Here is a 27,416-nt window from a genome sequence, read left to right on the forward strand (position 1 = left end):
AAACAAAGCATGCAATATATCCCGGTATTTGCATTCAAACTTTCATTTGTATCTGGAAAAATTCGGAGACATTCCGAATACGTTTTTAGATTTATTGCACTGTTGTCGTCTGCTTAAAGGAATGGCTGAACAGGATATTGACAGGTTGTTACAAAATGCGGAATTTGAAGAAATACCACAAGAAGAGGCAAATGATGCTGTATTAAATGTTGACAGACAAGGAGTCAAAGACTTTATAGACAAGCAGAAAAAGAAATCTGTATGTGAAAGTCAGCGTCAGCGCCAGGCAAAAAGCGAAAAGATTAGAAGTTTCCCTGGTTACGCGATTTCGCAACCTAAAATGAAATTCTTCAGTTGGTCACTAAACTTTTAAACCGTTAGTCATATAGACTTGGGACCTTCACTGATGATCTTAAATGATTTGCAGTATGTTATGCAATTCATGATTCTTTGTCAAACTTTGACAAATATTTCACCTCATTTGTATGGTCATTTCTGAATCTTTATTAGGCACTTTTTTGCTGTAGAATTTTGTTTATGTCTTTATAATATGAGTTATAACTACTGGTAAGACAGTATTTACAGTCCAAATATGTATCTATATAGGAAAACTCTCCATCGACATTTGGAACTATATTTGTATACAACGAATTCCTTTAGTGGTGTCTTTGTCCGTTTTGGTTATCGAATATCACCTCTCTCTTTGAAAATTGGTGCACACGTTGAAAACAACAGTTCTTACCATAATTAGTGTATTTGTTTTATAAAACTAATCTAAAAAAAGAATATGGATAAAGATTTTTCTAAAATAATCCAACAATCATGATTTATATAATGAAAATGTGATAATGGAGTATGATTGCCTTGTGCTCAAGGGTAATTTCGTAGCTGCTTTTAATCAGAAACCTTCACTAATTTTATTCAAAGCTTCAAATGAATCCATGAATGCATATTTAGTTACATGACAAATATTTATTTCGTTTGAAACAGCTTACTTAATCATTATAACATATATGGTCAGAGCACCGTAACTCCAAATTTTAAGTGGAAAAATGAAGTTTAAATTTGCTTGTATGTTCTTACTTTTCAAACTGATGACTATCATTTTCTACGACAAGGATAATTTAATTAGAACTTCTTTTTTGATATTTTTTTATTGCGACCTCCAGTATTACTTTTTTGTTACCTCTCCCCGTCATCGATGTGCTCAAAAAGTTGCAATATGTATTCACCATTTGCGTATTGTTTCGATAAATAGAACAAATTAAAATATTCTATTTTGAAAATATTAGTGAAGCAATAATTCTGCAAAAGATTATAATGAATTTTCAGCATTTCTAATATTCTCACACTTATCTTTGGCAAGTTAAAGTGGACAAAAATGAGCATTTTCTAATATTAAAAAATGATTTTCTAATATTACGAATTCATTTTCTAATATTACAAATTAGATTTCTAATATCACAAAACACTTTTTTAATATTATAAATTTAATTGTATTTCTAGTATTAAAAAACGATTTTTTAATATAAGAAATTGATTTTCTAGTATTAGAAAATGGATTTGTCAAATTCAGTTGTGATTCTTTAATATTAGAAAATCAATTTGTAATATTAAAAAATGTGACTGATTTTCTAATATTACAAATTCATTTTCTGATATTACAAATTCATTTTCTAATATTACAAATTCAGTTTGTAATATAACGAAATGTGTGATATTTTATAATATTACTAAATCGGGAATTTATAATATTAGAAAATGAATTTTTAATATTACAAAATGAATTTCTAATATTAAAAAATCTTTTCTAATATTAAAAAAATGATTTTGTAATATTAAAAATTCATTTTCTACTATCACAAAATATTGATTTTTTTCAACTTTGGCTTGCCATACTTATCCTTTAAAAATAAAAACAATAACAAAATCAAGTACCATACTTGAGTAACGATGAACCATGGTGCAATATTATAAAATAGCCGCAGTAAGACTTGACATCCCTTAAACAGAGATAGGACAAATCTTCTTATTATATAGTAATAAATATTTTCCTATTCAAATCAATAGAAAACAAAGCATGCAATATATCCCGGTATTTGCATTCAAACTTTCATTTGTATCTGGAAAAATTCGGAGACATTCCGAATACGTTTTTAAATTTATTGCACTGTTGCCGTCTGCTTAAAGGAATGGCTGAACAGGATATTGACAGGTTGTTACAAAATGCGGAATTTGAAGAAATACCACAAGAAGAGGCAAATAATGCTGTATTAAATGTTGACAGACAAGGAGTCAAAGACTTTATAGACAAGCAGAAAAAGAAATCTGTATGTGAAGGTCAGCATCAGCGCCAGGCAAACTTTGAATCGTTACCACCACCCGTAAAAAAGTTCAAGCGAATACTTCCACTGGATTTATCACAGGTCCCAGGAATAAAACTCACTTAAAATGTGTTTTGAACTGTCCAACATATTTCCGTGTTATTGTGATTCCATTTTTCTTTCAAATAATACAAACAAAAAATGCATTCCTTTCAATTTTACTACAATTTATCAAACATTCATAAATTCATATTGCACTAGTTCATATATTTATTATGCATCATATTTGAACTAGTGCAATAAAACACATATAACGTAAAATGCATTATATCCAACAAATTAGTATGTTAACTGAAATATTTATTACTATATAATAAAAGGGTTATTGCATGAATACTGGTGAATATTGTCCCTCGCAGAATATTATATTGCACTCACAAGCTCGAGCAATATAATATTCTGCTCGGGACGACATTCACCAGTATTCATGCAATAATCCTATATTATAAGACAATAAGTAAACAATGTTAATACAAGCATGAATGTTAGTTTCTGAAAACTGTCTTTAAAAGTACACTTCCAATATATTTTTAAAAAAATTGGCCTTAGACCTATCATCGGCACCTAATCGAGGATGTCCAGCTTTTTATCAGTAAAAACCACTATTTATGATCTTTAAATGCAAAACAACCTGATGTATGGCCTAACATTTAAACAATATCATAGCGAGAATATCACAATAAACAAACATGTATTAATAATTTTCAATTGTCATTAAAATAGAAAAATCAGAGTACTCATGTACTGAATCAATTTACATTGACTCTTTTTAGTTGCCTTTAAATAGCAAGAACAGAGACTAACTTCTTGGTTTTCAAAATATCTAAACAGTTATTGCACAGTAATTTTGTAAAGTCACTTTGTTTCGATATTGTTGTTCCAACTTACACAATTGTGGCACATTATTCACACTTATACACAATACTCATACTTTTGTAGAGACTTATAAGTACGAATTTAGAGTTTACAATCAGAGTTTTATTTTGACCACATTTGTTCAATACACAGTCAAATAATACCCTTACTAGGTTAAGTGTTTTTTTAGTACTTCATAGAGGGGTGGCCATTTGACCTGGAAGTGACAATTGAGACCTTTTGCTGTGGGATACCTTATAATTATCTCCCTTTGAATTTATCTATTTTCATGAAAATCACAAGTTCATTTTGTTCTTAACTAATTGTATTGATCAAATTGACAGGACAAAATAGTTCATTACAACACAGTTACTAAAGAATTCATCTTTCTTATAAGAGTAATCAAGGGAACCAAGATTACAGCGGTAATCAAAAGAATGTAATCCAGGGACAAAGACCAGACATGGAAAACAGACACACACAACAAAGAACATAAAGTAACTAAAATCTTAAATACAAAGTAACAAAAGTAAATGAGCAACTCGGACTCCACTAAAAACTGGGAGCATGGACCAGGTGCACCGGTAGGGTAAGCACCCTCTGTTTTTCAAGAAACACCCACCGAGTTGCTCATAAAAAGTCAAGTCCGGGGTAGACAAACGAGGAAAGGCAAACCATGACCTGTTGAATAAATCAGTTTTCATGGTGCTGATGGATACACCATAACGATCCACGAGTTCATGATGACAACCATAAAACTTCTGTAGTGATGACTTCAATCTTGTAGCAACATAACCCTGTTCCAGAAGCCTATTTGTTAGACTTCTAGCGGGATAAAAAAGTCTACGTAGTTTGGGCAAGCTCTGGCAAAGCGTATGAGTTGTGATATGAACACTCCATATGCAGGAGCCGAAGGGATGTTGCCACAGATGAAAGGAAAATTGACAATTCTGAATGAAAAGTCATCACGTTTGTCGTAAAGTTTTGTCAATAGTTTTCCTTTACCATCGATTTCTAAGTGTAGGTCAAGATATGAGGCTGACTTCACATTATCTGTAATATTCTTTATCTCAAGTTCTTTTGGGTAGATGCGATGTATCAAATCCCCAAAATTAGGATTGTTTAAAGATAATACGTCATTTATATAGCGGAAACTGAGATTGAAGGATCTAGCCAAACAATATTCTTTTTTTCTGATCAAATCAGCTATAAAGTCAGCCTCATAAGAGTGAAGAAATAAGTCAGCAAGTAAAGGAGCACAATTAGTTCCCATTGGAATGCCTACTGTTTGTTGAAAAACATGTCCATCACACTGGACAAATATGTCGTCGATTAAAAATTCCAGCATTTTGTAAACATCTTCCTCTGTATATTTGGAAGATGATTTGGAATTATTTCTTACAAAGTATGAGGAATCTCTACCAAGAACTATAAGAATCAGAACTATTTTGCAAATTTAATAATTGTCAAATACCTCACCTTTTAAAATATATACAAAAAATAAATATTGTTGATCGCGCCAACTCTACAGACTAGAACACAATATGTCATTAGATGTATGGCAATGGTAATTTCTCATGAATGCGATTGTTGTCAGGAGAGAGTTGGTGGGAAAGACCTTTCAATTGTTCTGGAACAATTGACCTTTTAATTTATCTTAGTAGTTGCATTTTACATTATATTATGCTTTTTTATGTTTTTACCTTAAAAAAAAATTAAGTTCAACAAATATAACATAATCATAAAGCAAAATTGCATGAATTAATTTGGATAGCTCATCTATAAATCCAAAGAGAGTGAAAAACATGTACAGCATATTTAAGATAATGTCGAATAGCAACAAAAAGTACATGTGGACAGACAGACAAGGTGATTCCAAAATACCACCAACTGATTGAGTCGGGGTATAAAAATAATTCTACGTATAGCACATACTCTTGGGTACTTATGGCAGACTAAGATCAGCAACTGTGTCAAAGATTGCTTCCTTGTCTTCTCACCAAATTGGAGTAAACCACAAAATCTGAAAATGAAAGATTCAAAAGAAATACTGTTGACAATATTTATTATTATGGATATATTCAATTTTAAAAAGCAATGCCTCTTTTGATTCAATACAAAAAAATTATAATAAATTTAAGTTTATCAAATTAAAACAAAGAACAAGAATGAAACAAATATGAAAATGGTGAATTTAAATGTTTCTGTCATTTTAGTTTAATTTAGCATATCAACCATTACTTTCTTCCATGTGTTTATAACTGCATGTACCTGAACTGATCCATGCAATTATAATTGCTATAAGTCATCAGTCAATGATAAGTTTCTGATCAGTCATCAATCAGTAAATCCAATCCATGAAACCAGTTATCAATGCTATTTTCTATGATGTGACCACTGATCGTTTGATATACATGTATTATGGATTTCTTTGTTTTGTTTTTCCATTTTTACAAATATTTACTAAATGATATAAATCAAAACATCAATTAATAACTTTTCTTAAATTTATTTCAATGAAATACTCAATGTAGATTTGATATTTACAATTCATAATATATCAAATATAGCACTATAATGGATTTGTTTTAATACTAATTATGAAATTTATATAATCAATTGTCATGTAAACATAACAAAACTGCAATCATATCAGTCACTGGCCATGGATTATCAATCTGTCAGCGATTATTCAATCATTAGTCATTGTTGCATCAAACAGTTACACGGGTTGGTTCAGGGACTATACCTGATATGGATCGGTTCAGGGACTATACCTGTTATGGATCAGTTCAGGGAATATACCTGTTATGGATCAGTTCTGGTTCAAGGACTATAACTGATATGGAAATGAATACTTGAAAATGTTATTTCAGTTTCAAGAAAAGTAAATTCAATGTACACAATAGAAAAAAAAAGACGAATGAAGGACACAAGGATAACTATACTCCATTAGAGTATTTGAAATGGCAGAAAAACCCTTTTCCATGATTTGCCTGCATCACTTTAATAAAGGTAATGATTAAAAACCAAGGAATGAATAGTTCAATGTCATTGAAATAATGTATTTCAAATCACTTAAAATTCCTGTTCAAAGGAACTAAAAAATAACAATAAAAGAAGGTAAACTATCTACTTACACATCAGCATTTGTCATTAGTTTGTGTGTCACCACTCCTTATATGGTTATCATACTTACACATCAACACTTGCCATCAGTTTGTGTGTTACCACTCTTGATTTGCTTATTATACTTACACATCAGCACTTGCCGTCAGTTTGTGGGGTTCACCACTCCTCATATGGTTATCACACTTACACATCAGCACTTGTCATCAGTTCATGCAAGTCACTGCTCCTTATGTGGTTATCATACTTACACATCAGCACTTGCCATCAGTTTATGGGGGTCACCACTCCTAGATATCTCCTTCTTAGTAAGGTCTAGCACTTCTGTGGGGAAAGTGCTACTAGAAATAGAAACAGATATACAAACCATAGCACATTTGTAGTCAAGATATATATATTCTCAAAAATGCCTCAAATGTTTGTAACATAAACTGCAGAACCATGCTGAAGATAAATCTTGCAAAATCCTGGAATCTGATCAATTCATGGTGCATTTTGAAGCTTAGAAAAATGATTGTTTTTTTATAGGACATTCAAATTTTTTTCCAACTAATAAATAGAGCAGCTAGAGAAAGGAGAATGTATTTTGTATTAACTTGATTTCTTCCATATTTCTTTCTCATTTTATGTTTTGATAGTGATGATTATCAATTCTACTGAATTTAACCACAAAATTATATTTGTTGATGTTGATGTCATACTTCTATCATCATCTGTTTCTTTTATTCTTATAGTGGTTAAACAATATTCAAGCAAGGCAAAAAGCACACCTAGTACTCAACCAGACATATTCAGTGTTCAATCTACAGCATGCCCTTGCAGGATTCCCATGATTTTTGTCATTCTAGTGCAATGGAAATGGTAAGCTGGGCCAAATTTGTTGCACTGAATTTTAATCTTTCAAGGTAGTCCATTTTATGAATCTCAGAAATTAGTTCTGTAAAGCATCTGACATAAGAAAACCCCTAAGCCTAAGTCAGTATCACACTTGACGACACTTTAGTCTGTTATTCTTGTTTCATAGACCATCAAATTTTTTGGGTAAAGTTGCGAAAGACAAACGAAATTTCATTCATATCATGAAATCTTGAAGGAGAAGCCAGTAAATGCCATGAACACTGAAAATAACCCTGAAGGAAGTATTGGCAATGTAACTCAAATCTGAACAGGGTTACAAATTTGTCACGTGTATGTTTCGGCAAGTTTTGTCAGTGACACAGCCTCACATGAACTTGTTTTAATCAATGGTCAGTGAAATTCATATTTGATGGTCACTGGCCCTTGAGCATTGAGCATAAATAAGATATTCTAAGACATTCCTTTGCATTAAAAAATACAGAAACATTTATAACGTCAGTAGGCAGCACCTTCATTTTGCACAGACAGCTGAGTTCTGCCAACTACTGGCTACTTTTGAAAACACTGTAACATACAGTGAAATGCATCATGGTGAAGCTGCCTACAAAATTCTAAGTTGTTCTTTTGAAAGGTTGTCAAGATTTTTGCAACAAAAGTCATAGGACAGACATACACGTAAGGTTTCAAACTGCAGCTTAAGTTAATGCTCCTGATGCAAAAAGAAGTGGGCTTAAAAAATCCATACAACTATATAAATTGTTACCTGTCATCAGAAACAAACAAATCAAAACATCCCTTAGACAACAGCTGGTCTAACATCTTTAATAATGGAATTGATACTCTAAAAATGAAAATAAAATTAATTTTTTTTTTATTAGAATTTAAAAGCATTCAACGAATGGCTCAAAATTATTCCATCAGTGGTGTTTTTTTTTTCAGAAATGACTTACACAGTTAGGAAATAGTTGTTTGAACTTTATCAAACTTTAAATGCAGATGCACAGCGATATAACAACAAATTGGTACATAATCAACAAAGTCAAATGTTAATTGAGTACAAATAGCTCTGTCTCTAACAGGCATTAAACTATATTGGTATTTTGGACAATCCTATATTCTGTTACTTAGTAATGGACATTAATACAGCACCTGTCATAGCTTTTCTTCTAATTGCATACACAAGCTACACTATGATTGGTGAGTGTTATACAACGGGAATCACATCTTGCCTGGGTTCAAATTTTTGTGTCTTCGTGGACAGATAAAACTAGGAATACTTTTTCATGGGAAACATGCTTTTACCAAAACGGTAACAATAAAATTACTTAAATTGAATATATCAAGAATGAAATGACATCTTTTTTAACTGAAGCAAAACCATAAAGTACTATTTAGAAGTCAAGTCCAACATTACTCATCTTACCTATCTTTTTTCTGGTAATCTTTAAATAACTGAAGTAATACTTGTATAAATTTAGATAACTGATCCTTGTCCTCTTGAATAGTTCTTAAATATGATTCCATTGAACTACTTGAAAATTTTACCTGAAATAAAAAAAATTATACACATATAATAACACATAATTTTAATGAAGTATCTTCAGCCATTGCCAGAAATATAGTAGCACTGACAGATACAGAACAACTAATTCAGAACAGAATATCAAATTAGCATTAGCTGAGCAAATAATTTTTATGACAGTGTTTCAGTTCTTTGTTATCAAATTATAGATACATGTATTATTAACTGTGTTCCATTGTGAGAAGTGTTCTAGTCCTACAGTGAACAGTCCAGCCAGCAACTTTTATTCTTCAAAGATAGGATTTTAGTATTTTGCATGACCACATGAGGATGATGTGACTATTAACCTTGTACTTTAGTTAAACTTGTCTTTTGTAACAGTTTATTCACGTTTCTCCAACATTTAATTATTAGACTAAAACAACATCAATTTAATGTTAGGGATTATGGGGTCCTCAAAAGGGTTTGTTTAAATTTACCTAACCTTACTTGATGCTGTTTTAGTCTAATAATTTAATGTTGGAGAAACTTGAACACACCTTTCATTTGTGGCAACATCCCTTCACCACTTGCGTATGGAGTGTTCATATCGCAACTCGTACGTTATGCCAGAGCTTGCCGAAACTATGCAGACTTTTTGTATTGCGCTAGAATTCTAACAAATCAGCTTCTGGAACAGGGTTATGTTGCTATAAGATTGAAGTCATCACTACAGAAGTTTTATGGTCATCATCATGAACTCGTGGATCGTTATGGTGTATCCATCTGTGCCATGAAAACTGATTTATTCAATGTGTCATAGTTTTCCTTTCCTCGTTTGTCTACCCGGGAAAAGCAGAGGACCCTTACCCTACTGGTACACTTGGTCCATGCTCCCAGTTTTTAGTGGAGTCTGAGTTGCTCATTTTCTTTTGTTTTTTTGTATGTATGATTTTAGTTACTTCATGTTCTTTGTTGTGTATGTCTGTTTTCCATGTCTGGTCTTTGTCCCTGGATTACATTCTTTTGATTACCGCTATAACCTTGGTTCCCTTGATTATTCTTTGTAACAATGTCTAAGATGTAACATTTTAGAATTTCATAATACAAGTAGTATTAGCTATTTAGCATTTTGTTAATTTGTCCACAAATTATAAACAGGGGGTCAATAGAGGTGGATTTAAACTCTACTTAGAATTCAGAACTGAAATGCAATGACAAAAATCACCTAGAGAAGAAGAGACAATTGAAACCTTCTTGTTATTTAAACTTGAAAACTACCTACATGAATAATGACCAATGAAATTATACAGTACAATATTTTGGCACTTGACTAATCAATACTTATTTGTTCATCACTTTCATATTATTACCCATAATCCCATTAATTACTACAGGGATAACATACTTACTAATGATTCAGTTATGCCTCCAACACTAACAGTAAAGCCTAACAAAACACTGTATAAATAATCATCACAGCCTAGCAGCTTAACACATCGAGGAAATGTATCTGATGGGGCAGCCCAGTTTAGGTTATTTATTTCTGTTCTACAAATGAAAACAGCACACACTAATGTATAAAAAATAAATAGAAATACAATGTATTAACTACAATTGGATATGACCACTTTTCTGCATGTAAACATGGTATAGTAAAATAACTCTGAAATGAAAGAAATTGGAAATTAAGAAAATCCAATAAGGAGCATCCTCCCAAGACAAATATTCAACCAAAAACAAGCATACTTCCAAGACAAATATTCTACCAAAGTTAAAATTCCTCAAATTATTTTTGAGTTATAGTGCAAAGGTTGAAAATAGGATACACAGCTGTGTACAGTTTGTACAATAACACATGAATATCTGTGAAATAACTTTATGTATCCTGCAACTATGCTTCCTTTCAACTTTGGCATGCTGTGACCTACCATTTCGTTTCAAATGCCTATACCAAGTTAGGACCACTGTGGAACCAGCTACTCAGGTGATGAAATATCTATTTTGTCAGATAATTATTTTGGACTTGACTTGATTATGGATCAGATTGGCGTTTGGTAATTTTGTAATTGTTCTTATTTCTTTACTACATGTATACAAATTCAGAGTGTTGAATAAAACATTGCAGTATTTGTATTATAACATAATATTGTAATTTTCAGCAACATCTAAAGCAGAAAACAGGTAAATAAGGTTTGGGTGCTGCCTAATACATGTATGTTTGTGTTCAAGGGATGGCATAAATGAAATGATTTATGGTCTTTTTTTTCCTGCATTTATTACAAATTTTTCACTTTAAATAAAGTTTCAGGATAAAAACAATGCATGAATATTGAAAAGCATTGCAAATTAACTGCTTCTAAAGCTTGTAAAAAAGTATTTGACATTTTCCCACAATGGTTATGTGTATAAATTGTTGTATAAGAAACTTTTCCAAACTGAGTTATGATTTCCAAGAGATTATCTAGTAGTTTACAAAGTTAAAAATCCCTAAAAGACAATATGCTTGAATTCATTACAAATTTCATTTATGTTCCTTCTAAAATCTGTCTTTCGACCAGGGAGATCATTAATACATGTAGTACTATTTAGAAGGTGACTAAGATCATTGTTAAAAATTCTATACTTTGTTTTCTATTCTCTAAAGTTCTAGACCGAATAGTACAATGTGCAAATCTGAAACACAACACATGGAATTGATGCAACTACTAATGTAGAACTAGTAATTATATAGTAAACATGATGCAAACTGTACAGACATTTTCATCCTTTGTGGGGTTGTTGTCTTTGAGAAATATACACCATACCTATTCTCATTATATTTAGAATTTGAAACTCATGTAAATAGAATTTTGAAATAAGAATAACAGGAAATCTGTGACGGACTGCTCACTAGTGATTCCCTTCCTTTCAATCATGATATAAGGAATATAAACAAAGTGCTTGGTAAACAGGAAGTTGTCCTCGAAAATGGATCCCACCATATAGCATACATACAGGAAGAATGGGTTAAAATTTCAAGCAGATGTGATGAGTAGTTGTTGAGGAAAGTCTGAAGGAAAAAATTGTTACGAATGGAAACACGGACAAGGGTAAAACAGTACACTGCATCCTTCGGAGTGGGGGCATAATTAAGTAATGAATGTAATATTTGTTTCTATGAAGAAATATTCATAATCAAGTGTTGCGAAGCAGGTTTCTTGCAATATTCACCATGGACATTAAAATTATTTCTAATAGACAGAAATAAATATTCCACTCATCCCTTATAATTCAATTTTAGTATCAATTGATTTTGGGTACATTTTTATAATAAGTTTTGTAAAAAATAGTAGATAAAATTTAAAACTTCCAGAAATAGAAAATTGAATATGTTTTGTAAAATATAGAATATGGAACAATTAGAAATAGAAAATGGAACAAACAATTTATAATGTAATATCACAACTCACCTTGGGAAAATTTGTTCTAAAGCTAATTTATGAGGTATATGTGGGATTTCAGGACTGAAAAAAAAAAGAGACAGACTGTAAATTTGCAAAAAGTTTTTTTTCTGCATAACAAAATAACACAGAAGTTTAAAACTATTAATTGTACAATAAATGAAAGGTATAAAAAGTATATTTAACTTAAATTCTAGATCCAGCTGAATTAAATTCAAAAGGATTCTGAAGTTCTTCTATTTGATAAATCTACATAACATAATTTATGATTAAACTACATCAAATTTTTGTGTAGTATAAACACTTTACACCATTCTTTTACATTGTATTTCTTTAACTTTACTTCCTAATTATCACAATTTCATATTGTGTTTGAATTACTGTAAATGTTGTTAGGACTGTTTCATGAATACATACAAGGTAATGGCCAGGCTTACCCATAAAATAAATTCTAAGTCTATAATTTTTTATTTAATTTGTCAAGGTTAGATAACAATGTATGTTTAAACAAGAGGGTCCCAGGAGCCTGAATCGCTCACCTGGTTAATTTTTTTGCCTTTCAAGGGCAATAACTCTAACAAGGAGTTGTCAGACAATTTTGACCCCATTTGATTCATTGGAGATTTTTGTAAGCCTTATAATAAGGATCATTGGATGATTTCAGCAATTGCAAGCTATAGTTTCTGAGGAGATGATTTTTATAAAGTCATAACACCAAAAACAGCAAAAAACATTCAAAAAGGGCACAAAAATGGCAATAACTCTAACATGGGTCAACAGATTTTCACCAAAATTTCACCACAGACAGATCTCATCATGTTGAATACTTTTACCCATGTGGAGATATATGCAAAAATCTGCTGTCTGACCCCATTGTTTTATTTTCAGCAACAGCAGCCATGTTTTTAAACAGAATCAAAAATCCAAATGGTCATTTTGTTAGGATACCCTATAAAACAAAAGTACCAACTTTCATTGAATTCTGTAAAGCTAAGTGTCTCCCCAAAAATGGAACAGCTCTCACATACAATTATATGTACAAAGCAAAATAACCAAAAATGAGATCCTACATCACTCAAACTTTGGGTAAAAAAATTATAATCTTACATGCACATGTATTTGAGCAAGAATTTGCTACATAAGTACAGATGATAAAATCTAAATGGTTTAAAATGATTAAATGAAGACCTAGACTTGTCATCACTTCCTCTTACATTATTGGAATCATCAGCAGTAGTAACCCTGATCAAATTGATCCTTGGTAATAGTTCCTCCATATCTCTATAGATAAGTGTTTTCTATCTCATAACATTTTTCTCAGATTAACAAATAAAAAATGATCTTTATTTTCTCAATAGAGCAGGCACAACCATTGGCATAAAAGTTGATCCAAGTAAAAATTGTAGCTCAGAGCATTGCTATATTGATAGAAACATCTATTCAGTTACATGGTGTAATATCAACAAATCTAAAACTTTATAACAGGTGAACACAACAGTGGTCAGACAAACTTAAGACATAAAGCCATTAATGTCATTACGATTTGCAACGGTTCTGCAGAGAGTACTAAATCTAGTAATTAACTTTATCTTGAACTATTGAACTTTAAGTAAACACTACAAAAATGTCAGGTACAACTGTTTTATATAATAAAATGTTTCCATGACATAAAAAAACTGCACTTACTTTTAATTTAAAAGTTGACAGGTCAAGCATGAGACGTTGTCCTGTTCGGAAGATAACCGTACTTACTTGTAATATAAAAGTTTGCTAAACACAAGTCCAGCATGTGACCTTGTTCTATCTATCTTTTCACATGCCTGTTGTAATAATGAACAAAATAGGTTTTTGGATCTAAAAAATAAAAATTGAGTAACCATTAACTATAGATAACAGAAAATGTGTTTTATTTGAAAGAATTCGGACAAGAAATATTTACAGGTTTCATAATAAGTGGAAATTGAATAACACAAAATATCAACTCAAATTATTTAATCTCAACAACATAACAAAAAAGCTTTGTCAAGTATGTTAAGATGTTGACAACTAAAATTGATATTTTGCAATATTAAAATTTCAGGAGATACATAGATAAAACCTTTTTCTCTATGACTCTTCAGGAGATACATGGATAAAACCTTTTTCTTCATGATTCTTCAGGATAATTTGGCTGCTTGATATTCAACATCTATATAGAAGTCTTAGCAATTGTCCGTCTTTGACATCACCAGTTGTTACAGAAGATTATATAAGACACGTCAATACATCACTTACAACCAATCAGATTTCATCATCTATGTGTCACAATCACACAACAACAGACAATTTATCTATCACAAATTCATATCAAACAGACCCATGATGTGTATCACAAAATATGTAGCCATCCAAGAAGTAGATATTTTTAGAGAATCATGATATGGTTACTTGTAAAAAATTATATACACAATTAGATAATAATTGTCTCCAGAGGATAGAGGCTAAAAAGACACTAAATTAGTCATAGGGATTGTAATTCAATGTCTAACAAAACAGGTTTATGACACATTATATATGTGATTATAGATAGAAATAGAATTTAGAAAATAACACCTTTCTTCCAGCATATGTCAATCGAGACGGATTCTAACACTTAACTTACATTTGAGGTGAAATGAGAGAAAGATCTTTGTTGACAACCATAGATGTAATATCACTAAGACCTGACATACTGGCTTCTCGAACCCTGAAAACATAAGATAACTGATTTTCTTTGCACATTATACAATTCTGGGTCTGAATTGTTGTTACTGTTTCCATTCATTTTTGTAAGCTTCGTTTTAATCACAGTAGTTCACCTTGTAGTTTCCAAACTTGATATCAACCAACTACATCACTGAACATGATTAGATGTTTTGTGCAATTATTGTAGATGCTATTTCATTTTATAATTCTAAGAAACTAAATACAAATAAAATATGAATAAAACATAAAAATATTGAAAAATATGAGCCCAAAGTTCTGGCCTTAAGGCCTTTGTTAGGGGCAAAAAAGTATCCCTTTACTTCTTGCCTGACGAAAGGCCATAAGGACGAAAATTTGGACTCATATTTTTCAATAATTTTATGATTTATTCATATTCTATTTGTATTTAGTTCTTTTTTACCTTTTAAATGTGGCTAGTGTTCACTAATTCATTATTCTTATCAAAGTAAAAAAAAGTTGTACAAAAGGCTAAACACTTACCATGCCCCTACATCCCCACGACTATCGAGAGTATAGTCTCTCGTGGCTACGTATGGAGAATTGACACCTCCCATAGATTCTACATATCCCATCTCTAAACACTTACCATGCCCCTACATCCCCACGACTTTCGAGGGTATAGTGTCTCATGGTTATAAATAGAGAATTGACACCTCCCATAGATTCTACATGTCACATCTCTAAACACTTACCATGCCCCAACATCCCCACGACTATCGAGGGTATAGTCTCTCATAGCTATAAATAGAGAATCGTAGATCTGGCATAGATTATCTCTACATATTACTTCAGATGCTGAACCTTCTGGTTCTACTCCAACTGTTATACATACACTAAAATAAGAGATAAAATGCTTTGCTAGGTGCAGCTTGATGCTTGATGTCAATGCAGATGTCAAACCAAGAACAGTTTAACAAATATGGACACAATACTCAGACTTGACACAGCTCTTAATTTGGATTGTGAATAAATGTTTGACAAGATTCTGATAAGAATGAAAGTGGTCAAAAACATTAACAAGAGGCTCCCAGGAGCCTCAATTGCTCACCTGGTTAAATTTTTGCTTTTCAAGTGCAATAACTCTAACAAGAAGTTGTCCGACAAATTTTACTCCAGGAAGACTTTGGTAAGACTTATCATGAGGATCATTTCATCAATCGGAAGTTTCTATTATAGTTTTCAAGATATTGACTGAAAACTGCAAAAAAACACAATTTTTTGCCTTTCAAGGGCAACAACTCTTATATGGAGACATCTAGCAACTTTGATCCCTGGAGACTTTTGTAGGCCTTATAATAAGAATAATTTCAGCAATTGAAAGTTTCATTCTATCAATCATAGTTTTCAAGATATTGGCTGAAAACTGTAAACAAAAATAATTTTTCACCTCTCAAGGGCAATAACCCTTACATGGAGTCGTCTGACAACTTTGACCCCTTGGAGACTTTTGCATGCCGTATAATAAGGATATTTCAGCAATTGAAAGATATTGGCCAAACCTAACGGTTTTGAAGATATGCAAAAAAACTACTGTACGACCCCTATGTTTTATTTTTAGTAATGGTGGCCATGTTTTTTAACCGATCAAAAATCCAAATGGTCATTTTGTTAATGATACCATAAAAATCCAAAATACTTACTTTCATTGAATTCTGTATAGTAGTTTTTGAGCAGAAGATTTTGAAAGTAATAACATCAAAAACAGCAAAAAATGTCCAAAAAGGGCAATAACTCCAACATGGGTTAACAGATTTTCACCAAAGTTTGACCACAGATACTCATCATGCTGAATACTTTTATCCATGTCAGAATTTCGCTAAACCTAATGGTTTTGGAGATATACGCAAAAATCTGCTGTCTGACCCTTTAGTTCTATTTTTAGTGATGGTGGCCATGTTTTTCAACCGATCACATATCCAAATGGTCATTTTGTGCAGAATACTCCAAGGAACAATAATTAAAAGTTTCATACAAATCTATTCAGTAGTTTCAAAGTAGATGTTTTAAGAAATTGTTAATGATGATGATGATGACGATGACGACGGACGCCAAGTGATGGCAATAGCTCACCTAAAAATTGCAATTGTACTTGAGAAATAAGGAATTTAATTTTAACAAGTATGCCTATGTGACCTATTTGTACAAATTCATACAGATCTATACCTTTTACTCAATTAATTGCCAGACCAGACCAGAAAAAAGTTTGTTTGGCCTCTGTTCAGTCCATAATTTCTTGATAAATGCAGTAATCAACATTTCTTCTCAATTTAAGCCGGACATTCTGTTTTTGACATATATCATTCACCCCTGACTAAGTGGAATAAATGTACAGTAGCTCAATATGCCAAACAGAATAAACAATGATCTATCAACCTACCAATTTAACTAATTAACTGAGTACTGGTAATATACATTACAAAATGAGTGACATTTTACCTGTTCAAAGCTTTCAGGGCATCTCTCCTAGATTCTGCCCAAGTTATCTCCTTTTCTGTAATCTCAGTTGCTTTAATCAAACCCTGTAATACACTGTGTAATTTTCCTTTCATAAAGAAACATGGAAAAGCACCAATAGCTTGAGCAAATCCCATCCTACAAAAACAAGTGTATAAATGTATACATCAATTATCTAATACAGTTTAAACTGCTTCTTCATTTTTAACATTAAAATCATTGAATTAATTCTTGAAATATCAGGATCATTTAAAGGTATAATAATTATCAGTTTATTTCAAATTTTAAAAGTTGAGACAGGTAAAAATACCACTGTGACAATAAATTGAGCAAAAAAATCTCTTATTGAAGTGTAGAATTTGAGAAGGGGCTTAACTACATTATGTACTAACTTATGAATATTCCTTTGTTTAGTCATACAAGATTTCCAAATTTCCCCAACAGAAGAGATAAATGCATGTTGTAAGTGACATCAACATATAATGATTAATTGGAAAGAGTTAAAAACCAAAATATGACAACGATTGGAAAATAACGTCTAGATTTAACAAGTGGACAAGTTATATTTTAATTCATTCGTGGCACAAGTAATTATATTTTGATTACTGTACTTATATTGATTTTCTCCATAATTTATCCCTATTTTCAACATACCCAGTAAGTTTTTAACTTTGTGATCAACAGATTGAAAATTGTAATGTGACATTTTGGCAGGAGAAAATCAGAGAGTGAAATTACTGAATTTATTTCACAGTTTTAATTTGCAAAATGTTTTACACAAAGAAACATTTGATTTATCACTGCTATCTACATCATGAAAAAATAATACATATTGTAAATACAACAGAATAGCAACAAACAGGGTATTTTGATTGACAAACTTAATCATATATTTAATTTTGGAAGTGAGAAACAGAATCAAACACTTCAAGAAAAAAACTTGACGAGGCAATTTTCAATACCATTTGGTATAAATTCATTATTCTCTATCCTGTTGGAGTCTCTAGAGAGAAATTGAAACATTATCCTAACGTGTCTAAGTTGCTGTCTTGCACTCTAAGCAATGTGAAGATCCTGTATATATTCAACAGACCTGGTCATCTCCATGGTACTCTTTAATTCATTCAGATACTTTTCTATCACAGCTTCTACAAACAGAACAATTATTCAGGTTTAGGATCATACATGAACATAACTTTATAAACATCAAAAGTGAGTATAGAATTTTATTGAAATAAAATTTGTGCATATGTAACAAAACATTTATTTTCTTTATGTTATGATTTACTGACATTTCCAGTGAAGTTCATGCACTTAAATTCAGCAACACAAGCTATATATTCTGCAGAGACTGGAATGTAGCACAGAACAGGTAAAATGATACCTGTAATGTACTGCATGACAGGTATCATTTTACCTGTCCTGCACTGAGGAAATAAAAAGCTCTTTTGGACTGCTGAACCCATGGAGTATGTCATCCTGATGAAAAAAGGTTTACATGGCATCAGTCTAGACTTTACAGCAGAGAAGAATAGATTATTTCCTTGTTTCTGAGGATATTCTTTTGTTTGCTAAAATCAGCAAAAAGTTGAGGCTGGATACAGAACAGATCATTCTGCAATCACTTTTTTTTTATTCACAGCATCCTTTTCAAAAAGAGGTAAGGGATACTGGAAATTTAATGCTGAATTGCTGAGAGATATAGATTATTTTCATCATATCAAGCAGTGCATTGGGAATTGATTGATGAGTACTATGCTGGTGGTGACAAAGATCAGAAGTGAGACCATCAATTATTGAATTCAACAATCAAAAGAAAATAATAAAAAAAATTCACTAAATTAGAGGCAGAAATAGAGCAATTAGAAAAAGATGTAAACAATAATTCTTCACAAAACTTATCATAGTCTTTGGTCAGAAAAAGCTCATGATAAAAATTCAAAGACAAAATCTTGTTGAAGGCACTGTTCTCTGCTTTCTTGCAATTTGGTTTGTTTGCTTGTTGGGGTTTAACGTTCGAGCAGCAATGTGCAATTTGGAGTAAGAGTGGAGATAGATGTACAGAAATTTTTTGTAAGTTAGAAAAAAGGTGTTTAACAATAAAACCATGACTGAGATAATTAGAGATGATGGTATATGTGTGTCGAATCAAAATAAAATATTATCTGAACTGACACAATTAAAAAAAAAAATTTTAAGTCTTCCCACAAACCCATGGACAACATAGATTTTTTAATCATGTCATTCAGCTCAATGAAAAACAAAAAAAATTCATGTGAAAGTAATTTGGCATTTGATGAGTATAGTAGTAATGTGTTGAGCAGGATGCAAAATGGAAAAAGTCCTGGCTCTGATGGCTTTTCAATTGTTTTTTAAAAATTTTTTTGGGAAAGATATTGGACCCTTCCTATTATGGGTACAATTCAGCAGCTATTTCAGATTTTCAATACAAAAGTATTATTACCTGCATCCCTAAGAAAGGGAAAGATAGAAGATTCATAAACAAGAGGCTCTCGAATAGCCTGAATCGCTCACGTGGCAAACCATGCCCTATCCACTAAGTTCATGTAAGTATCACGCCTTGTTACCATGTTTGACAAAAAATACTGACAAAGTGCATGTATTGATAAATGCTTTCAGTTCAACTGTGTACCTTAGGCACGGAAAAAAATATCCGAAATGCCTTCAAAGTGTTTTAAGAACCTCTGGAAAAAAAATTGGGCAGGAGTCCCCTTACGCCCTGTTATAACACTAGGACTGAGGGGACATTAGCTTACTATACATCTGCTGAAAAAGAACAAACAAGAGGCTCCCAGGTGTTTGAATTGCTCACCTGCTTAAATTTTTGCTTTTCAAGGGCAATAACTCTAAAAATAAGTTGTCCGACAATTTTGACTCCATGAAGACTTTGGTAGAACTTATCATGAGGATCATTTCATCAATCGAAAGTTTCATTCTATCTATTATAATTTTCAAGATATTGTCTGATAAGTTCAAAAAACGTAATTGTTTGCCTTTCAAGGGCAATAACTCTTACATGGAGTTATCTGACAACTTTGACCCCTGGAGACTTTTATAGGCCTTATAATAAGAATCATTTCAGCAAGTGAAAGTTTCATTCTATCTATCATAGTTTTCAAGATATAGACTGGAAACTTTAAAATAAGAAGTAATTTTTCACCTCTCAAGGGCAATAACCCTTACATGGAGTCGTCTGACAACTTTGATCCCTGGAGACTTTTGTAGGCCTGATAAAAAGGATATTTCAGCAATTGAAAGATATTTGCCAAACCTAACGGCTATGGAGATATATGCAAAAAACTACTGTGCGACCCCTATGTTCTATTTTAGTAAAGGCGCCCACGTTTTTTTAACAATCAAAAATCCAAATGGTCATTTTGTAATAACTTTCATTGAATTCTGTACAGTAGTTTTTGAGAAGATTTTTTAAAGTAATAACATCAAAAACAGCAAAAAACATCCAAAAAGGGCAATAACTCCAACATGGGTCAACAGATTTTCGCTAAAATTTGACCACAGATAGATCTCATGCTGAATACTTTTATCCATGTCAGAATTCGGCTAAACCTAACAGTTTTGGAGATGTATGCAAAAATCCCTTATGTTCTATTTTTAGTAATGGCGGCCATGTTTTTTAATATCTAGTATAAAATGAGTACATGTGGCTGACAGTTAACCCACAGTAAGCCAATATGCATATACAGTGGATTCCGCTTAATTGCATAGCCTATTTGCCAGTAAAAATTATGCAAATAACCAGGCTATTCTTATAACCGAAATTACGATTTTACCGGAAGTGTGAGTTCAGGTAAGACGACGATACTGTGGATCAACCAGGGATATCACTGTTCAACATTTCTGATCTGGTATTTAATTGTTATAGACCTTCTCATTGTATTGTTCTTTTATCAATAAATAATAATATATATTGTGTTTGTCTTGTTTATTGACCTTCTTTACGTTGTGTGTATTTATAAGTAAAACCATGTGTTTCTCATCTATAAATAGTCAAGTAATTTCCTGACCTTTCTACGAAAGAAAATCCCATATTTCATATTTCAGCCAGGATTCAGTGTAATATTCATCAATGTTTGCAGTTTGTGGGCTTTTGAAATGGTCCATGTGTTTCTATTCCTCTGTTCATTGTACACTGATAGTTGTGTATTATACACGTCATTGACCTCGGAATATTCCTATGAAGTGTGGATAGTATGGGGCACCTTAGGGTAGTTGAATTTCATTAGACTGAATGAATGACTTTTAATTTTCGTATGATATTTATGCCTAGTAACCCAAGCTCACTCAAAACTGTTCAGCTCATTAAATAAAATTAAATTTACATTGATAATCATTTGTAGTCGGAAGAATTTAAATAGGGACAAAAAATACCCCAAGCCGAACCTCAAGCCGCATCATAAGGTGATGTTCGGCATGTTGTCAGAAGTCATTGTTCACCTAGGTGCTTGTTTATTTTAATGTAATTAGAAATCATTTATATTGTCTTTTATGTCCATTATTTTTATAATCCATTATTAACACCTCCTGATTGATGATAATCTAGTTTTTACAACAATAAATATGATTGACATATTTATGACACGAAGGCTTAAAATAGAATTTGGGAAAACCTGTCTTTACCTGGACGAGGCAAAATTCTCTATGCAATAAACCGAAATGCACCTCCAAGGCCTATGCAAATAAGCATTTTTTTCCCTAATAGAATAATAGGAAATGGTTTTGTGCAGGAGAAAATTATGCTAATAACCGAAATATGCAATAAAGCGATATGCGATTAAGTGGAGTCGACTGTAATACATTTTTATTACTAGATGGTAGAGTTTCACTTTTAAGAGAATTACTAAATGTTTTAATGATTTTTATTTGGGCTAAAAAAGAACACCTCGAAGACGAAAGTGTGATGGGTAGTTAGTTATAGCTTTCAAATTTTATCTTATTATTCATTAGATTTAAGCTCTATGGTATTATTAAACTTTAATAGAAAAATAAGAGAATTACAAGGTAATGAAAAGCTGACAACATAGAAAGCTAACATTTCAGGGTAAAATCACTGTAATAAAAAATCTAAGACTTCCAAAGCTTTTACATTTATTTACTGCATTGCCTAATATAAATCAATCTTTGATTAATAACTTAGATAGAATGTTTTACAGTTTTATAAAAATAGAAAAGATAAAGCATAAAACAGTAATAGCAGACATCGAAGATAGGGGATTAAAGATGGTCCATCTACATTCTTTTATTAAGTATTTGAAAATTAGATGGGTGGGAAGGTTCTTTTGACTAAAAGGAGAGTGGCAATGTTGGCTTAATATTGAATTAAGCAAATATCATCTTTGTTATAACTGTCCTTGCCGCTTACAGCCGACTCAACCAATACCATCTTTGTTATCACTAACCTTGCCTTTTACAGTTGACACAACCAATACCATCTTTGTTATAACTGACCTTGCCTCTTACAGCCAACTCAACCAATACCATCTTTTTATCACTAACCTTGCCTTTTTAAGTTGACACAACCTGTACCATCTTTGTAATACTCTGTGAAGAAAGCCGGTATTGCTGCTGCTGCTCCGGACTACAATGAAAATATTTAAACTGCAATTCTTCCATTAACAACACAGTTTCCAATAATCAGTGTTTTTTTTTCTAAACACCATTCAGTTAATAAATGTTAAAGGCTCATTCACATCGTGCAGTATCATAAAGGCTTATTCTTCTGATGTGAATCAAAATGTGCATTACATCTAAATGAGCCATAAGAACACATTTGTTTGATAAAAATATATTAATAAATTCACACAATAGTTCATGATCTACAATAGCAATATATCTTGATCTGTTTATAGCCCACTATCCCTTCACCATATATACTACTTATACAAAATGCTTTGTAGGGCACACCTAGATATGACCAGAGGTTGAACCCTGGACAGTTGGGGCAAGTTTGGGCACACAAATCTAGCTTGATACAACTGGATTTTTGACACAGGATAAGAATTAACCATTTTTTTCTAAATGAATCAATTCAGAGACTCCTAAATCGATCACAGCCATTCTTTGGGATATGAGATTAATTCATTTGAGTACTCAACTTATGGTTCATGAATCAGAAAAATACATGTTGCTGACCACGTTGATGCCCCTCATTCCTTCACAGTTAAAGTCACAACCCCATAATCAAGCCTATCTTTAGTGGTATGGCACCTTGTGGTACAATTTCATAAAGATCTATACACTTATACTCAAGTTATTGTTCAGACATTGGACAATGATATGATGATGAAAGCATAATACCACAAGACCACAAGTTTTAACATCTTGAATCAAAACTGGGAAGACATCTGAATATATCTATATAAGTAATGTCCTATACATAAAGAGTATAGGAAACACTAATGGCTACAAATCACTGTGAGGAATGATATTCAAAATTTGGAAGTGATTTTTTTAACTTATAAAGATTGATTGATTGTTGGGGTTTAAAAATGCAGACAAAGTGGGTGTTCTAAGAAGTCTGGCATATTCCAGAAGGATCAGACATCATCCATAACATCATAGTGGAGCAACATTAATAAAGTTGTTATTTGATTACAAATTGCTGCATCCCTCATAGGCAAAGCCTAAAATCATATCTTTAATGGCATCAAAAATTTTTTTACCTGTAAAATATTGTCAGGATCAATTGCACCAAGACATTCATCAATGACTTCCTGCCATAAGTCTGAAAAAAATACATGTACTAACAAGTTTTCATTTAAACTCTCATCCTTATTTTTGAAAAGTGGACCAGATTTTAGCTATTAATAATATATGAAACAACTAAGTACATTGGTTTATAGCAGATTGTTTTTATTCTGTTGATGAACTATTAAACTCACAGTGTCATTTTAATAAATGAATCCTAGGATGCTTTAAATTTCTGATTTAATGCTACACAATAGAACAATGCAACAAAGATTTAGGATTTATTGAAATCACCATTACCATACCCTCTCTCCATCCATACATGTACCTTGTCAGAGCAACTCCTACTTAACTATTCAATGGATTTTGAAGAAAATTTATATATTGTATGAATGTTATTTATCATACAAAGATGTACATGAGGGAAGCTGATTTATTATCATATGAAGATGTACATGACGAAAGCTGATTATTATCATACACATGCAAGGAGAGATAATCTATCAAACTTAAGGAGTTATAATGGAAGAGGTTCATGTCCTTTGGCAAGTCCTTATTCTTTATACTTCTATGGGGGTGTTTTCGTCTTCTGTTTATTTTAAACAAATTTCTTTTGCAGATTAGTAGAACATTTCTCATATCTTCTTGGAAATCTCACAACTGATTTCACACATTTTAAACATTTTGTATAAGTAAATCTTAATTCAACATGTTCATTGTAATTGACTTTGTGTAACTGAATCTCACCTATGACTGGGTCTTCATGGTAAGGTAGTTTGGACAACGACAACTTCTCTATCAAACATGACACTGAAAGAATATACATAATTACATCAAAGTAGTTCTAAAAAAAACAAATGGATTACATTTTTTTTTATCAATATTTAACACAATAAAAAACGCAGATTACTTACAATGAGAGACACTACCAAATAGTGGTTGGCTTTACACAATGTTGTAGGAATATTGCATCAAAACTCATTTCCTCTAGTGGATACTTTAATTTCTGTTACTGTTCTTATATACCTCATAAAAATATTAGCAAAAAATAAATCTGTTGTAAAATTTCTGTTTAATACAGTAATTTAAGCAGTATTATCATGCAACAAAAAAGTTAAAACTTTACCTGCTCTCCTCATAAAATCCCCTCCCAAGCCTTTAAAAAGTTTTCCTTCTCTCAGCTGAAAAAAAAACATAATAGGTCAAATTATGTGAAAAAAAAACACCATTTTACAAGGAATCAATATATACTATAAACTCAAATATAATAATATTAATGTAATATTTCAAATCAATTTTTTTTTATATATCATGGTAAGATAAATCACTGCAAATAGTATTACCTGGATTGTAATATTTTTCATACCAGTCACTACATCCTTTTCAATAAAATCTGATGTCTTCCTGCAAGAAGATGTTATTTGAATGAGCAAGTCACCGACAAATTGATTTCATATTTTTACACCAAATGCATGGGAAATCCAGCTTCACAGCAACCTTGAATAATCACAAGTGTGGCTTAAAAAATACAGACAAAATGTACATGTACACAAATCCAGCACAGCTATATTTGACGCCTTGTATTTAGGAATGAAGATGGTGATTGAAAAATAAAATATGGGCTTTTCATAAAATAAAAACATTGTTACACCCTCCACAAATATCTCATGATAATTATCTTGTTTCATGCACATCTACAAATGTTGCCTAATCTTCAAAGTTTTACCAAAACCAACTAAACAATGAAGAGGATGCTAGTAAAAGATATATATAGACAGACCAGGAAACAAAGCTTTGTTTACAAGGCATATTTAAAACATTCATTGAATAAAGAGGTTGTTACTCTTCTTATGAGGTAACTTAATAGCGTTTTATTTTGACTTAGGCTTAGGACTAATAACTTTTGATATTACAGCATAGATATTTCAGAAACTTGATACAATTTTACAATGTCTGGGACCTGCATACACAGTCTGTAAAATCTCTGATCAGCACAATATATTGTCTTTCATTCATATCATAATCATAATAATCATATGACTTTTATTGATAAATTTGATGTTAGAAAACAGAAATTTTATGAATGAATGGTAAATATATGGATGGACTAAGAATGATTTCTTCTATTACTAAAATAGTTACATGCAACTGACAAAACAAATCTAAATAATATCAAGAGACCAACATACTTTCCCTGCTCTTCAGCAACTTTAGACAGGGCATGTGTGACTTCTGCTACAGCTAAAATAGCTCCATGTCGTAAGTATAGATCTATACCTGTTGTCATGGGCAACAATTTCTTCAGTACTGAAAAATAAGAGAAAAATACTTGTTTTTTACATGTTGTTATGACTTGCTGCATAGCTCATTCAAATAATTGATTTTCAATTTATCTCATTTTTGTTTATAACAGAGCAATCCCCATTCTTGAAATAAATATACTGGCTAAGGATAGAAGATACATAACAAAATGACATCCATGTGGAGTAGCTGTAACTTTGGAACATAAGAGTACTCTAAATAATGACAAGGACATCAAGTTCAAGTGAAATCTAGTCAATAAAATTGTCCTTCAGAATTTGAAGTTTGCCAGTATGTATTGCAATAAATTATAAACAATCACTTGTTGATTGATTGATTGATTGTTGGCGTTTAATGCCCGAGCAGCAATATTTACAATTAATTGTATTAGAAGCACGCTATAAAACCTTTAACCTGTAACTACAGCCTAGAGTTTATCACTTCAGTTATTCTTTTCCCTTTACAAATCTGATATTTCTACTGGATACAGACATATATTGAGTAATGCTGTTAAAGGCCACTGAAAACAAGGTACAAGGGTCAAATACAGGAAATAAAATTTCTGTAGGTTATTGTTGTTTGTGGTATTTGGGGCCATTGGTTATTGCTGCTATAGAAAATTTGGCGCTGTTGGACAGTGCGGATAAAAATACATTGATTTTCTTGGTCACTGACTTTTTAACAGCATGTTGGATTTTCCAACACAGTTGGTATAATTTTGCTTTTTACCCTTTGACCTGAAAGACGCTCTTCCATGGAAACATAAATTACCTGATAGAAATTCTGTTTCCCGATTGGTCAAATCATAGTGGCGCTCGAAAAAAAAAAACTGCATCGGAAATTGAAATTGCATGTCATGAGTTATTTTCTGAATGGATTGTAGAAAATTAGGAGTAAAAAGAAAAAAATTAAATGTGTCAGCTATCTTTTTTTAAAGATAGTACTAGATTTTATCATCTTTACAAATCCCATGTAGTGTTTACTTTTCATTGCGAACTGTTTCCGTGTGTGTTCTGCTGC

General features: G+C 31.7%; 1 protein-coding gene across 7 annotated transcripts in view; it reads right to left on the reverse strand.

Moving 5' to 3' along the window:
- Positions 1 to 27,416, reverse strand: part of LOC148620302 (tubulin-specific chaperone D-like) — a 92,323-nt gene that overhangs the window by 22,231 nt on the left and 42,676 nt on the right. For 4 of the 7 annotated variants that reach the window (XR_015921774.1, XM_088581064.1, XM_088581059.1 and 1 more), the window contains exons 17-33: positions 26,285 to 26,402; positions 25,439 to 25,499; positions 25,222 to 25,276; positions 24,843 to 24,905; positions 24,071 to 24,132; positions 22,905 to 22,986; positions 18,463 to 18,517; positions 17,352 to 17,507; positions 15,608 to 15,748; positions 14,812 to 14,895; positions 13,923 to 14,024; positions 12,180 to 12,233; positions 10,140 to 10,278; positions 8,650 to 8,771; positions 7,990 to 8,067; positions 6,620 to 6,709; positions 5,175 to 5,262 (exon numbers count right to left, since the gene is read on the reverse strand). Coding sequence is in view for 5 of the 7 variants with exons in the window: in XM_088581064.1 (XP_088437190.1) it covers positions 5,175 to 5,262; positions 6,620 to 6,709; positions 7,990 to 8,067; positions 8,650 to 8,771; positions 10,140 to 10,278; positions 12,180 to 12,233; positions 13,923 to 14,024; positions 14,812 to 14,895; positions 15,608 to 15,748; positions 17,352 to 17,507; positions 18,463 to 18,517; positions 22,905 to 22,986; positions 24,071 to 24,132; positions 24,843 to 24,905; positions 25,222 to 25,276; positions 25,439 to 25,499; positions 26,285 to 26,402 (1,550 nt within the window). In the remaining 2 variants the exon portion in view is untranslated. Of the gene's footprint in view, positions 1 to 5,174; positions 5,263 to 6,497; positions 6,710 to 7,989; positions 8,068 to 8,649; positions 8,772 to 10,139; positions 10,279 to 12,179; positions 12,234 to 13,922; positions 14,025 to 14,811; positions 14,896 to 15,607; positions 15,749 to 17,351; positions 17,508 to 18,462; positions 18,518 to 22,904; positions 22,987 to 24,070; positions 24,133 to 24,842; positions 24,906 to 25,221; positions 25,277 to 25,438; positions 25,500 to 26,284; positions 26,403 to 27,416 lie in introns of those variants that run through there. The other 3 variants (XM_088581060.1, XR_015921775.1, XM_088581061.1) reach the window with 3 other exon arrangements.

The sequence above is a fragment of the Perna viridis genome, chromosome 4 (assembly GCF_037379345.1).
Source record: "Perna viridis isolate PV_CMFRI_1.1 ecotype Kerala chromosome 4, ASM3737934v1, whole genome shotgun sequence".
NCBI classification, from domain to species: Eukaryota; Metazoa; Mollusca; class Bivalvia; order Mytilida; family Mytilidae; genus Perna; species Perna viridis.